We start from the raw sequence: 16,339 nt of genomic DNA, 5'->3' as shown, positions 1-16,339 counted from the left end.
TCACTCGGATCGAAAAACAACATGTAAAGCCTCTACGCAACATAAAAGCTTTCTTTGAAGGAAAATCCCACATATAAATGCATTATCTTACAAAAAGCCCCGAACTTAAACATAAAAATACCATGTTATGTTTTTCATTCCAAAAACACCCATTTGAGGTAACAAGAGATCCATTTCCCCCCCTGCCGTCTAACCCCTGTTTGCTCATTACCACAGAACCACCACCACGTCCTGTGACCCAGAGTGCATTAACACCCAAGGAGTTTCTCTATGGCATATAGATATTTTTTCTTCTTCTGAAGAAACAGCAGCTATTTTCAATCTCTTCCACATAACAAGGGGGGGGGGGTCTGCTTTCTTGTGTGGAGTTACAGGGTCACACAGGTATGGGCGCGTTGACTTCAAAGACATGTGATGGGCTGCATTTTGAAGTAAGAAGATGAAAGTCTTGCGTCAGATGGGTTATGAAGGAAGAGTGGGGGACATTTTGGCGAAGGTGCACATCACAAGAGCCATTGGAGGGGCCATCTTTGAAAAGTTTGAGTCTGTTAATCTTTGTTTTGTCCTCTAAAACGTAATCTCTCTCTTAGTCTCTCATTTTAGTTTTTTCCTTTCCTTATATTTTTTATATTTTTAAATTCTTTGGGGTTTAATTTTACTTACTTACTTACTTATTTTCTCCTGTCATACAATAGCTGGCAAATGAGCTTACATTTCTGTAACTATGCCATCTTGTCCTCGCCAACCGCATACAGAAATTATACTTGCAAAACACAAGCCAGATTTGTTTAGTGGTATTTATGTTTTATAATTCTAATAACACACGGAAATCCGTCTGCAGTAATTGACTGTAGTAAAAAAAAAGAAAAAGAAATGCCAAGCGCTGGCCTTCGCTTTACCTGCCCGAGTTAATGGTCCGTTAATAGTTTATGATCGTAATTACCCTCTGAAAAAAAGAGCATCAAATAGATTGCTTTGACCCCGGCGAACTCATCGTTCATTAATTAGAGGTCATCCTAATTGCCAGAGATGTGGGATGCATTAACAAAAAAGAGTGAGTCAAGAAATGCGGACCACTCAATAGACGGGGATCATTTTTCATATGATGAAGCACAGCGATTTGCTTCTGTGCTGTTACGGTAACCAACATCTGCACTTGCATAAGGGAGGGACATTTTCAAGTAGCACTCAGCAAGCCACAGCTAAAAAATCTGCCCAGGATGATTTATTGTGAAAACACTGGATCTGCCATTTTGTCAAACGGTGCCAAGAAACAATTCAGAATATGCCACGTCCAGGACACGCTGCACTTCATCAACTTTCTGTTTCTGTGTAATTTACCGTTTGGAGGAGAAATCTAGGTGACTTTGTTTTGGCACATGGCTATATAATGTTCTATGTATTTCAGTTATTTCCTATCGCTGTTTATTCCAAAACAAGCTCTTGACAGCTAAGACGAGAGCAAAGTCAAAAAGAAGCCCAAACGTTAGAACTCGAGAACAGAGAAACATTGTTACTTTGTGAGCTTGTTGTCTCGTGTGGCAGGCGCTCTGCCAACACATCACGTCACTGGCGCTGTGTGGTTTATGATTGCCTCCTTCCAGTAAAGAGTCCCAACCAATTTGCGGTTTAGTATTAAGAGAAAGAGAGAGGAGTTGAGTGGGTTTGGGTGGGTGGGTGGGGGCGGGGTTGGCTCGGTCTAACATTAGCGTAATGAAAAACTCAGAGTTACCCTGACGTGCATTGTTGCAGCTGTGCTTCTGCGCACCTATAAAAGCTCCCCAACACCTCCGACTGCACTCCGATACCATATGGTAGCATGGCATTAAAGGCCCCGCAGTGGGAAGACACTAAAATTAGACTGGGGAGAGAGAGAGAGAGAGAGAGGTAGAGAAGGAGCGATTGAGGGTGGGGGGAGGGAAGAAAAAAAGAGTTGCATCTTTGATTCCGCAGCCATTCCCCGTGATACACTCACCATCTGGCGAGGATGGGGAGAAGGGGAAGGAGGGACCGTAGGATGGAGAGATGGGGGAACAGTAAACAGAGAAAGGGAAAAAGAGGGATGAATACAGAAAGATGAGGAGGGAGAACCAACTGGAAGGTGAGTCAAAAGAAGGAAGAGATGAAGAAGAAACTCAAGAAGAAGAGAGTGATGCAAGAAAGGAGAGAAGGAGGACGCAGAGTCCCCGTTTGTGTCATTAACAGCCTGCTATAGGGCGATGCAGATGGGAACAATCTCTGCGCAGGACCTCAGTGGATAATATCAGCAATAGTAAATGTTAGTTCACACACACACACACACACGGACAATTCTGCAAATGCACACGACACACACGCACTGTAAAAAAGAGTAAAGTGAGATGATGTCGTGCTTGGGGAGAACAGACTTGTCTTGTTTTCATAAATAACATTTACCTCATGCCTGCTTGATAGAGTTAGGGGAGGGAGGGAGGGAGTGAGGGAGGGATGGATGGATGAAGAATGGAGAAAAGGAGGAAGAGGTTCAGTTAACTCAAGAGGGAGGCAAAAAGCGAAGAGAAAAAGAAAAACGAGTGAAAAAGAAAGTGAGAAAACTAAACAGAACCTTTTTGTGTAATAGAAATAAATGAGCTCTGTGTTAAATGTTTCTGCTCTCCATCTCTCAGTACCACACTGATATTGATCTCAGCCTCACCTCCAACCCGATAACACCATTTTGAACTGCTGCTGCACAGTGCATCCCTCAATACACACCCCAGGCCCATTTGTCATCTTTGACTGGCAAAACAAATAACACAGCCGCCGCCACAAGTCTCACCTCCAGATTGTTTGTGAGTTTATCAAATACAGAAGACATTTAGAATATTATGCACATATCTGAAAAACAGCCTTAATGCAAAGAAATGGCCACCATTTTTAACATGTTGATGAACAACAAACAACACAAAAACAAAACAAAAAACACCATCCCTACTCATTTTCATCTCACAGACCAGAATAAAAAGATGTAAGATGCTGGCGAAATGGACTGAAGCACTGGGTCAGCCTGGATGCTTAGAAGAGTGCTGCTTTTTGTGGTAGCATTCCATTGCTAATGGCTGAAAATAGGGAATTCTCACTAGGAATGTAGCTTAGTGGTATGAAGAATCGATAACAAGCCTGTAGCGAACGAGGCGGAGGACATTAAAAGGGGAAGGTTGTCCTCAGGTCAAAACCACAGTCACTGTGTGCTCTGTCTCAGCACACGTTAAGCAAGTTTCTTTACAAAAGTAGAAATTAAAAAGGCAAACCAATTTCTTTCCCGTTTGAATATTGTACAGAAAAAAAACTATAGTCTAAACAAAGTTGCTAGCTTTGGGTTAAAACAGACGGAGAACATCATCAGCCTCGGTATTGTAAGGACTCACACACTGTTGATGACATCAGAGAGAGAGCGAGAACGACAGCCTTGTTGTGAAATTGCGGAGAGTGAGAACGAGGAAAGAGACGGGCTAGTTATGTGAGAGCGATAAAGATTCAAAAGCGGAGAGAGAGAGCGGCTCCCAAAATAGGGAGAAAATGGGGGGGAAATTTCACCAAACATAAGTACGCACATCTGGATCTGGGGCTGGCTTAAATGCTTTCCAGATTTGCTCGATCAGGCAGACAAGGCAGGCAGGCAGGCAGAACCCTCTGCAGTAATTGTATATTTAAATGTTTACCTTCAGAAAGGGTATGACAAAAGGTCGCAGAGGGAAGTTGGTGGCTTCTTGGAGCTTGGAGTGAAATTCTTCGATGGTTAGCGTGGAATTCTGAGGGGGGAGAGAGAGAGAAAGAGAGAGAAAGAGAGTGAGAGAGAACACATAAGTCCATATGGAAAGCATTGAGAGATGATATTACTTATTGGAGGGCTAAGCTGTATCCTGGCCCGCATGTGAATGTTTCGGGTTTTTTGTAATTGGGAGCACATGGGCAAGCCGCAGCGAGGATAGAGCCACGGAAAACAAAGACACACATCTCCTTCAATTAACAAAACAAATACGCATGCAGGAGTCAAGCAATCATCCAATATAGGCTCCTTTTGAACACGGGCTATGGAATATGAGCGCTGACGGACTTTATGATACGCTTTTGACCGTTGGCTCATTTAAAAACCCATCACTCACGTACATATTTGTTTAAACATCTTGGTGCGGTTTAATTATTAGAAGGCTCACTGTTTCTTACTGTTCAGTCTATTTATAAATGAGTTGAGATCGGCTTGCTTTTCTATGTCGTTAAAGTGAAAGCAGAAAAACATGTACATATTGTATATTTTAAAGACAACTGTGACATTAATGAATCTGAATGAATCTATGTCAAATAAAACAATACATTTCTTGCAGTTACAGTTTTGCACAGGACATGAGTGTGTGTGGGGGGTCCAAAGTAAGTTATACACTACATTATACATTATACATGTAAACCTTCCACACCCAAGCAAGTCTAGTTTCTGTCGTCCCCTACTTTGCTCGCTGTAATGGCTGACAAGACAGCAGTGACACTATTTTAGATTTTTTTTTTAACATGAACTGTTCCCAAGATGCAGAGCAGAGAGAAAGAGTGGTGAGCACACACATGGGAGAAAAATCTGCTCTATAACAAGCAAAAATATAAACAAGTGGAAAAAAATCAAGCGAGACGGAGAACATAACACAAAAATAAAACAGAAAACAGCAGATATTTTTTCCCCCTCCCCACACACTCGGCGTTATGTCCCAGACCTGAATTTTGTTACATTCAGCCTTACATCTGTTCGCCCAGATTGCGTAGGGGCTGTTCTTGACAGCTAGTGAAACCTCCCGAGTCTCCCTCTCTCCAGCACACAACTAGCTAATTAACGGTGTCACTCTTTTCAATAAGGCAGGGGGAGGGACAGAGAGAGGAAGAGAAATAGAGAGAGAGAGAGAGAGAGAAAGAGAAATAGAGAGAGAGAGAGAGAGAGAGAGAGAGAGAGAGAGAGAGAGAGAGAGAGAGAGAGAGAAATAGAGAAATGGGGGTAGTGGGGTGGGTTGGGGGGAAGGGAGGGGGGTATGCAAGCCAAAATGACACAGGAGAGGCTGATGTATATGCACACAGTGAAGGAAAATAAACATAGTGAAGCCAAAAGGAGGCTATGCTCTGTGTGGCTAATTAAAAAAATTCCTCCCGCCATCTCCTCCGCCCCCCCCCCCCCCCCTCCCTCCTTTCTGCACAACATTCAGTCACTATTTCTGTATTCCCCCCGCTCGTTATGCTCAAATTTACTCAGATCACATAGATGTGTGGTAAATCTTTGGATTTGCACATGTATTTTATATAGCCTACATATTACCGTGTCAGGCTAAGCTGGAGAAACACATCTGTCTGATTCAAATCTCTGTTGGATGAATGTATTCTTGATGTTGGCAGGCTTGATTTGTATTTTGTTTTGTTAGAAATTCAGAAAAATCTCTTGTGATCAAAACACATAGTTGAATTGTTGTGATTCTGCCAGTTTGATGTTAAAATAACAAGTCTAATCTTTATCGTGCTGTGCCTATGGTGTTCCATGTTGTCGGCTGTGGTATTTCAAATTTTAGTAAATCCAATGCAATTAAATCCAAAGTGTATCAGGTGCATAAAGACGGTAGTATCCTGGTTTGATGTTATTCTTGGTTCCAGAGGGTATCATAGGGCCATTGTTTTGTCAGGCATCTTCTTACACTGAATAATGGGCTGCAAAGTAGTGAAGGGTGTCAGTCCTGGAGGCAGAGATCTGCAAAAGTGTTTATTTTACCACTTATGCCTGAAGGGCCAGATGGGTGGAGGTTTCTGACACAAGACGATAAAAAAGCCTTAGACAAACACCCCTGAGCTTTTCATAATCAGCGATAAGTATTTCAAAGTATTTCTGAAAACTAACCTGACTCTTTTAACTTGATTCCATAAAGCCCTTCCATCTGGTTCTTCAGGTATGCTGAACAAGTGTGTAGACAGAGTTACTGTCAAATAGCCTTCTAATGGATTCACTTAGGCCTGCTAACTCAAGGGCCCGTGTCGACTTTCACTCAATGGGGCCTTTGAACATAAGCTTCACACACACACACACACACACACACACACACACACACACACACACACACACACACACACACACACACACACACACACACACACACACACACACACACACACACACACACACACACACACACACACACACACAGTAGCCACTCACCACCAGCCCCAGCACTAATGAGCGGACCCTCTCGCCGATTTCAGGTGAGATGTCGTTGCCAAACTGCTGCAGCGTTGTGAGGAAGCGCTTGAGCTTGCTGAGCTGTCGGGCGCCGCAGGCCGGCGGCAGCTGCTGATTGGCCAGCGAGGATGAGGAGGAGGAGCTAGGGCCATTGCTGTAGCCGTTGGGAGGAGACGGGGCGCCGTTGAGTGCCGTGGGAGAGTGGCTACTGCCATTGGTTACTGCGTGAGACAAGGACATAAAGAACAGTGTTAAGGGAAAAGGAGAGACAAAATGAGCAACACATTATGTGATTTTTTTGTGATTGAGTCACAAAAAATCCATGACTGTGCTTTCAAACAAACCCTGACAAAGTTAACAACATTCCTCGGCTTCATTTTGACCAAAGCACTGATTTGAAAAGGATTCACATTCCTCCTCAAAAAACATTCACGATCTTTAACATTTGTTTCCAATCACAGAGGCTGCCTTTTGATCCTCTGCGGCATCCTCTCATAAAAAAGCATATTCCTGAGACATGTTTCCTTCCCTAGTACATAGTACTTCTCCGTTTCCCTCCTCCCGTTCAGTCTAAACAAGCAGGGGACAGTGTGACCCCCCGTCGCGCCAGAGCACGGCAGCAACGCGTGTGTCTGAGTCTGTGTGTGTGTGTGTTTGTGTTGGGGGAGTTGGTGAACAAAGAGATACAACGTGGCATAAAGCTTTCCCCTCTAATGAGATTAGGTTTTGACTAGTGATCCACTCACTCCCCCTCTGGCCGCCGTCCAAAGCCGCCGCTGTTAAAGCGAGGAGAGAGAGAGACGAGATACTCAAACTGCATCTGCTTACAATTACGTCGGCTGGAAATCAAAGGAGACTGCTTTGTTAAAACCTTTCGGCTTGCGTAATGAGAGAGCTGGGGCCTCTCTCCTCCCTCATCGCACGGAAGCCACCATGTTAATTGTGGAGTGTGAGCGTTTGCAGCAGGAAAAGAGAGACGGACAGAAAGATACAAAGAGAGACGGAGAAAGTAAATACCAGAGAGATGGAGAAAAAAGGCAGAGCAAGTGATTGAAAGAGGGGGGAAAAATGAAAAATGCCTGTGTTGCAGAGAACCAGCAGCACTAATGCAGACTTGAGTGCTGTGAGCATTTCTGAACCACGGGGCCCTCAATTCTTTGATTCTAGTGCTCTTCATGCAAGTGGTTAAGTATGCACTTCTAAGTGAATACTAGGGTGTAATTTGCTTGTCACAGGGCCTATGTGCACGTCATGGCCTAGCTCCAGCGGTTTGTAAGCGGGGGGCGTTAATGAACTTGTTTGGTGAGTTGTTTGGAATGACTGCAATTTGGAAGAGGCTCAATACAACTTGTTAAGATGGTCTTGTGATGTTGATGGGGTTTTATTTTTTATTTTTTATTTGTTATGAGTTTTACCTATGCATATACAGTACAAGCGCATGTATACCCATTTTATTTTCCATGGAATTATACTTCTGCTGATACCAATACACATTTTGTGGCTGTGTGTCTGCGGATGCTCAAAAACACTCCAGTATGTGCCTAATTTTCACATACTGTATATACAAAAATGTGTATACCACACTCAGAACTATAAGGCTTTTACTCACATGTGGTGGGGGTGTAGGAGGTGTTGCGGGGCGCTCCTTGTGTGCTGGGTGGGGGGGGCATGGTAGGGGGGGTCAACCTGGACTGTGTCTTGACGTCCGCAGGTGAGTCGGGCATGTTGGAGGGCTTCCCAGTGCGGTCTAAAGGGAAGGAGAAAAGAAGCATAAAGAAAAAGATTGTAACGGCACACCAAGAAAACAATACGGTAGCTTAACGGTGGGGGAAATAAAACAACAGCTCAGGGCAGCAGCACATTCCACATCTGTGTGTCTAGAGAGAAACTGTATCATAATTTGCAGCCGAAAACAGCAGCAGCAGCAGGATTTCATTTGATAAACAAAGCAAGCGCCTGTGAGGTGCTGCACCAATAGACAGACTATAGTCTGTAGAAGCGGAGAGGGCTCGCTCACCACCACATCATATATCTGCATGTCTTGCCACAACGACACTGATGCATATGCTCGGGCTGTCAAATGAGAAATGAGAGGGAAGGGTGAGGAGAGAGACTCACACAACGTGCACAACACACACACACACACACACACCAACACACACCCGAGAGAGGAGCGTAAATCTGCTGCGAGCACGGGTCTCATTCCGCCACCATCTGTGCCATCCTTGCATGCCCGCTGTAAAGTGCGGCGACACAACACACACCCACCCCCTCCTCCTCCCCTCGATATAACCACCGCAGTGCTCATTACACAAACACACACACACACACACAAACACACAAACACACACACACACACACTATCCTAATGCCTTTTATCTCTGGATACTATATTCACAGCTGTTCAGGAGTGGAACACGGCAGAAAAACCCACAATGTACTCATTTAAGATGGGGAAAAAACACACAAAGTAACTGGTCTCAACTTTTCTCTCACTTTTTATACTTGTACATTCTAATACCTTTAAGAACATTTAAAGATTAAACATTTATTTTGATTACATCATGCCTTTTTTCATCTATTGCATCTGCTCTTTGCTCAGCTGATAAACTGACCGTTGTGTCGGATGCATGAGAACAACAGCAATGACGTTATCAGAGTCTACACCGGCGTAAAGGGCCGTGCCCATATTGAGCAGGATGAGATACACACAACTTCCCTCAGCAATAGCAGCAAAGACAAGCCTATCCCAGGGTTAACAGGACTGTTATCAACTGTCTCCGTGGCACACTGTGAAAGGGAGGTCAAATGAAAAAAGGAGAAGAGAGGAAGGAAGGTGGAGGGAGAAAAGAGAAAGGAGAGGGAGAGAGACAGAGGAGGGAAAGGAAGGGAGGAGCTGCAAGAGAAACAAAAGTGCTATCTGTGACATTGTAGCCTTAATCATGGTTTGGGCATGTGCTTTGACTCAAAAACGCATGCACGGTAAAAGCACAAACACACACCAACACACACATATACTCTGTAATCAGAGTGGTGAGGGGTTCAGGCTCCAGAAAAAAGGGTGGTTCCTGCCACACATTTTCCTCAACACCCAGTGTGTATGTGTGTGCGTGTTTTTTTGGCTGATGAGAATGCACACTGTAATGCAATCTCATATTTTACATGTTGCTATGTTTGTATATTTTCCCCTTAGTGTTGGTTTGTTCAAGTGTACACACGTCAAACTGTATAAATGTTAGTGTTTCTCCGCGCCGACTGTTTGGAACCATGGAAAGCAGTGATGTGAGAGGGACAGGGTATATAGCTTATAAGCCTGTTAGCTATAGGCCCTGAGCCTCAGTGGCACTTTGGCTGCACTGTGACTAAGTAATTTAGTCACAGCCATAGCTCGGCTTCAGCTGGGAGAGGGAAGTGAGATATGGAGATGTCACCGAAATTCCAGCTCAATTTATGGATTCAAGACGTTTATGTCAGTTTTGTTTATTCTACATATTGTTGACCCTTTGACAAATTGATAGACATAATGTGATAAAAGACATGAATGAAAAGATCACAGAGAAATAAACAAGATTTATAACATATAGTTGTTACACCCAAAAAAGCATTATGTTCAGGAATTGTGATGATTAGCTTGTTGAAGCTTAAAAAAAAAGGTTTACTGAGAAGTATACTAGGAAGTTCAAGTTCAAAGTGAACTCCTTGTCAAAGTATCCTACGATGTCCACAGATTATCAAGGCAATGAGATCTCAACCCACAATTTGAAGGTTTGCCTCAAAATGTTATTGAATTATACTGGTAAAAACAAAGTGACAACTAATCATCAACGTATGCTATAATACGAGTGCTTTAGCTCAGCATGTGCAAGGGGAAAAAACGAGGCTCAATTGCAGAGAGCAGCATGAATGGATACACAGGAGAGATTTGTGGCAAAAAGCCGAGTGATTAGGAAAGCAGACAATAGAGGAATGGAGGGCGAGAGAAGAGTCAATGTCAAGAGACGTCGGAGAGAACAGAGCGACCGTCCAAAACCTTTAACTGCCATTCACTGTGCTGAGTTTCTGCTAAATGACTCCCCGCCTCTCTTCATCACACACACACACACACACACACACACACACACACACACACACACACACACACACACACACACACACACACACACACACACACACACACACACACACACACACACACACACACACACACACACAACCTTTCCCTCTATCCTCCCGACCTGGCCAGACTGAGAAAAGGTTTACTACTCTAATTTCCAAGCCGCAGTAAAAAAAAAAAAAAAAAAAAAAGTAAAAAAAGTCTGGACCTGACTATTTATTTTATAAACTCAGGATATAGCAGAATAGCCAGTGGAAACATATAGTCTTACCTCTGGCTGCCAGCTATCATATCCTGTACGCCTGCCTAAAATATGATCTATGAAAATACGAGGTCATTAAAAAAGACGGCCGGGTGACAGGACCCAAGGTAATTCATCATTTTCCAGTCAAACACAAAGAGCCCTAAACGTATATACTTAACGAGCCCAAGTTAAATAGAGAGAAGTTACCGTATCGCACATGGTTCCACTTACATAGGCCCGTTTCACCGGGGTCTTTCAGCTCATGCTTTTCAATAGTTCTGTATATTGGCTTTTCTAATTGTGTGGTCTTTTTTTGTTTTTTGGCCCAGTTCACCCAATCTATCGTTGGATTGCAGGACATCAAATTAGGGTTCCAAATCATCTTTTAATTAACTTAATGGTTTGTGACTAGATAGGGTAATGGATATGACTCACTCCACCACAATGCAACATACAATCAGACACTGACCTCCATGCAGTAGAGTGCATAATTGTTTTATTTAGATCAGTTTATAGAAAAGTGGGGTGTTCTAAAAAGGAGGACTGGCGCGTTATTCCTTGGGCTAGTATGCATGTTAAAGTAACAGCAATAGCCTTTTCTACACATTGTTCAATTGCTCACAATAAAGTGAGGGGGCAAAAAGAAATCCCAAAACTATGGAATCAAGATCCGCCTCCAGTCCTGCACTGCACTGTGGGGCCTGCAGCAGTATGACTAGATGAGTTTGGTTACAGGCTTGTAATTGGGGATTAACACCTGGGTCAGTGTTATGATTGGAAGGCAGTCATCGGTCGGAGATGAGAGAGACACAGACCCTGAAAACTCTCAGCAGACACTCAGGGGAAGAAGACGAAAGATCAAGAATGAATTAGTGTGAAATCCAAGTTCACAGCACATACTGTAAATGCAGGCCATAACATGTCCTCTCTCTCTCTCTCTCTCTCTCTCTCTCTCTCTCTCTCTCTCTCACACACACACACACACACACACACACACACACAAACACACACACACACACACACACACACACACACACACACACACACACACACACACACACACACACACACACACACACACACACACACACACACTTTTGTGATATATAGCTTCTTTGTTTTATGAATTGATTGAGAGCCCTGCAACGCATATAAGCAGAATAACAATCAATGGCTTCATACTAACCAACAAGGGCTGCACCCAACCATTCACTAAGCTGTCACTACGCCACTTGAATCAATAGCAATACTCCCTCCACAAGATGATTTACCCAGTCTCAGGGGAAAATAAAAAATACATCTTTCACCTGAAGCACGTTGTTGAAAACAGCTCACGGCGTACAGGTGTGCCATCCATTTTCATGAGCAATATTGCATGTAAAATTAAGATAAAATACATATAATGTGCAGAAGACAGCCCAACAAGGCCTCATTTTATAACAGCAAATAGGGGCAAGCCTGAACAATAGCAAGTGCTCGCTACCTCATGCATAATTGAGTTCAAAAAGCACCACCTGAACAAGCAAACCTTAAACAACCTTGAAAACAAAGTCCGGGATCTTCCCCCAGTCTAATACATCTGTTAAAAAGTTAATGGCTGAACTTAATGCACATCTATTGTCCATTTATTGGCCCCGTTACTGCCCCGCCAGTTGCATATGGCAGTGAAGGCAGCAGATCTGTGGCTGGGCGGATGGCTGGTATACTCCAGGACTGGACAGGTATTGATGTGCGGAGATTTTTAATGGAAAGGGGTGATGAGTGCTTTGACTTTGCCTAACTCACTTTACGACTTCTCAGAAGTGCTGTTGTCCAGGAATTAATGGGTGGGAGCGGATGAGGACGCTTGTTGAAGAGGCAGCAATTAGCCATAAAGGAACATGAGAGAGCCTCTCAGATGTGCGTTGATTCACTCAGGCACTCTCTCTCTCTCTGCACGCCGGGGTGCCAAACCTATTGACGATCACGCCTATGGAAGACTGTGATTAATGTCCTACAGTAGCCACTTGGTGTGTGGTTTTATCTAGCGCATCATAAAAGGAGCTCTTAGCGCAAATATTTGCAGTGAGTGTGGCCTGAATGAGACTCAAACCCATGAGAATACCGTGGATGTACTGATGCCTCATTAAATGTATTTGGTATATTGTTACCCAGCTATCAGACGCGTCAAAGGTAATTACACTGATATCTGACTGAATTATGAGCTCCCAGGAGGGGATGAGGTTGCATTTGCTTGGTATACACATAAAGTCGGAATTACTCCATTAGCAGCAGTGGCTGTTACAACGCTGTGTAGCGATGGTATTGACCACTGATTACTAGCACTTTTGTGATCTTTTAATGCCTGCTGTTTGTCACACATTGCACGTCTTTCAACTGAAGAGAAATGTGCACTTGTTTCAGTAGGCTATAGCAAATTATTTACAAATGGGTGATCCTTCTCCATATTTCATGAGGAAAAAGCAAAGATTTGAGAGTCAAAAAATAATCTTTTATTTAGCAACTGACATTTTTCTTAATATCTTTATATTATAACATGACCACACCGATTTATCTTTCGCACCACTGAAAGTTCCCCGAGCCCCACGTTGGGAAACCACTAGGATAAACCACAGTGCTTTTTCTCTTTGTTATCATTTGAGAGTAAAATATTACAATTTGAATACACTGACCGCACTCACATCTTCACACACGCTCTCAAAGGCCTAGGCTTCATGTTAAAATAACAAGCAAAAGTTGATCTGCTCTTGTTTGTTACTTCTTTAATCCCTTTGCGATCTCTCCCTCAGACTCACAGACGGCTCCTAGAAATGAGGCAGGACCCTGGACAACTACCTGCCACTCAAAAGGATTTCTTCACACTTACATCACCCGTTTGCATCGTCTCTGTGATTACGTGATCCTCCATGTTTTTGCAAAATATCACCCTTTCTTTCTTCGTCATTCTCTCCCTCTCGCTCGCTCGCACCCTCTCTCAGCCAAGCTCAAAGAAAGGAGATTTTTATCCCCCCGCTGACTTGTGATACACGCCTTTTTCTAAGGTTTCATGCAAGTTACATCACTCGCCTAAAACTAGGTTGTTGCAATGAGCGATATCTAGAAGGAACGCAAATCCCAGAGAAACAGTTCAATATGTTAGAGAGGACTTTGCTAACCCATAACTCAAGGCAAAAAAACTAGTTTATATCAAAATCTTATGCATTTCATCATCTCACACAAAAGCTATGAGGTCATTTTGTATTCAAATCACCTTGCGAAACAGGCACAACATCGCCAAAGCTTGATATTTTAGATTATTCATGTTCGAGAATGACTTCAAAGTCCATCAGTAGATGATAGAGTCAAACAATCTCAATTACACACTTCATAAGCTAGAATTGCCTCAGTGTGTGCATGTGTGTGTGCGCCGCGGTCGTACAGTTGGAGACCCAGAAAATGATGCGATAACGGCAGCAGTAATATGCCACTCGAGAGTACTTCACACAGGCAAATCCCATTCTTCAAAACGACAATGGATTTCAATCACGCTGGGTGAATTTTCGAGAGTTGGTGGCCGTGACATAAACAATTTGACGGTTTCGCCGGCGCCTGTGTGAGCGCCAGATTGTATTAGTCAGACATAAGATAGCATCATAATGGAGTTAAATGGAAAAATGCATATAGACTGGCCCACTTATGGCCTGCACGCGCGCGCGCGCGCACACACACACACACACACACACACACACACACACACACACACACACACACACACACACACACACACACACACAGAGAGAGAGAGACAAACAAACACACGTATAATCTAGAGATACCCTCAGCGGCGCACATTGATATGTAGGTGTTGAAGTGAAGAAAAAAAACGTGTGGCACTGAAGCAGCGGGAAGCCTGTGAATGGAGCACTAATGTCCACGACATGCCAATGTCTGTGCAAAATGGTGCCTCTGGGTGTATTATATCCCCCCATACACACACACACGGTACAAAATAGTGCGTGAAGAGAGCAGGAGCGGGACAGATAGGTAATGGAATAGATGAAGCGATACAGTGATAGTGTGATAGTGGCTTGTGGTGATTGCTCTGTGCGCTCGGTACAGATGTGGAGATGAGGAGCAGGGGACAGACACAAGAGAGAGATAAAAATGGAGAGAATGGGAGGAGGACGGATGTGTTAAAGCGCACGGCTGAGAGACAGGTGGGACGATTGAGATTCAGGCGGAGTACACGGAGAAACAAGAGAAACCTATCGGTATGCAAGTGCAGTAGCCCCTCTTACCTTCCCATCATCCCTCTTCTCTAGACCATGCACACACACAAACATGCACACACATGCACCCCCCCCCCCCACACACACATACACACACACCCATGTGCACACGCACACACACAAACGTACACACGTACAGAGTCATCGGCAGCCAGATGGAGCAGTATGCAGAGCATGTCCCATCAAACTCCACCCGCTTGTCAAGAAGATGTATGGATGCAACACCCAACCTACACACACACACACACACACACACACACACACACACACACACACACACACACACACACACACACACACACACACACACACACACACACACACACACACACATACACACACACACCTACACAGACACACAGCTGCAAGGATGCATGCACAAATTGCAAACAAAACAACACAACTTTCTCTCTCTACACACACACGCACACGCACACGCACACACACACACACACACACACACACACACACACACACACAGACAAACATACAAATGGATCTGATTTCCACCATCTTATTTATTTCCCTCTGCAGCAGATGCAGGATGCAGAGGAGAGCAGCACCCCCATCAGTGAGTCCCTTTGGATATCTCACTGTATTCCTTTTTTCCCTCATTCTCCTTCTCACCCTCTCATTTCTGCTCCTCCACACATTTTTTCATAATCATTCGGTTTATGTGTTCAGTTTCAAATGCACTTTGTCTTCATTTCAAATAAGCCTGACACTATCTTGCCCTGATATCATCAGCAGGAGACTGAGTTAAAGAGTAACGGTACAATGCTGCATGACAGCATGTTGCATCTCCCACCACCATATCTGTATTATTCTTTTCTCGGAGTAACATCGTGTGTTTACACTTTGTCAAGCCAGCAAAGACATAAGGAGATTTCTCAGTCGCACACAAAGGTCTGAACACCATCTGTTCCATCACACAAACATTACCATGCACACGCGTGCACGTATATGCACACAAATGCAAAAAATACACCAACTAAACAAACAAATCCTGCAAAACACCTCCGACTCCACACACACACACACACACACACACACACACACACACACACACACACACACACACACACACACTAAAACGTATGTGGTGTATCACATTAGAAGTCCTTCACTCTTTTTCAAAAAACTAGATTCACAGTAATATCTGCTTTGCCCATCTGTTGAAATAAAGTCACTCTTGCAGAGAGAAAGAGAGAGAGTGAGGGGAAGCAAGTGTTAAGGAACAATAAAAATGATTCCCAGTGCCCGTTATGCGTCCTCTCAAATCCAACCGATTTCTGTCACATCTTGTTGCCAGGCAAAATTGAACCGCAGGGTCTTGTAAAGTATAGAATGGGAATGGGTGGGCGGAAAAAAAGAAATAGAGAAAGAGGGTGGAGGAGGGAGAGTGGCGGGTCAGGGAGAGGTAAAGGTAAAGAAAACACATACAGAGTGAGGGAGAGGGAGAGAGCTTACCATTATTTTAGGAATAGCTCAACTAG

The 16,339-nt window shown here is 43.8% G+C and overlaps 1 protein-coding gene across 1 annotated transcript in view; it reads right to left on the bottom strand.

Moving 5' to 3' along the window:
* runx1t1 (RUNX1 partner transcriptional co-repressor 1) overlaps positions 1–16,339 on the bottom strand; it is a gene marked incomplete at its 3' end in the record, with an annotated part of 52,891 nt that overhangs the window by 11,788 nt on the left and 24,764 nt on the right. Inside the window, exons 2-4 of the mRNA XM_080045499.1 lie at positions 7,827–7,964; positions 6,197–6,438; positions 3,681–3,770 (exon numbers count right to left, since the gene is read on the bottom strand). Of these exons, the coding sequence (XP_079901625.1) occupies positions 3,681–3,770; positions 6,197–6,438; positions 7,827–7,964 (470 nt within the window). The remainder of the gene's footprint in view (positions 1–3,680; positions 3,771–6,196; positions 6,439–7,826; positions 7,965–16,339) is intronic.

Source organism: Ammodytes marinus, assembly GCF_949987685.1.
Source record: "Ammodytes marinus genome assembly, chromosome: 17".
In the NCBI taxonomy this organism is placed as follows: domain Eukaryota; kingdom Metazoa; phylum Chordata; class Actinopteri; order Uranoscopiformes; family Ammodytidae; genus Ammodytes; species Ammodytes marinus.
The sequence above is the reverse complement of the archived record's forward strand: the minus strand, read 5'-3'. Positions and strand labels throughout refer to the sequence as shown.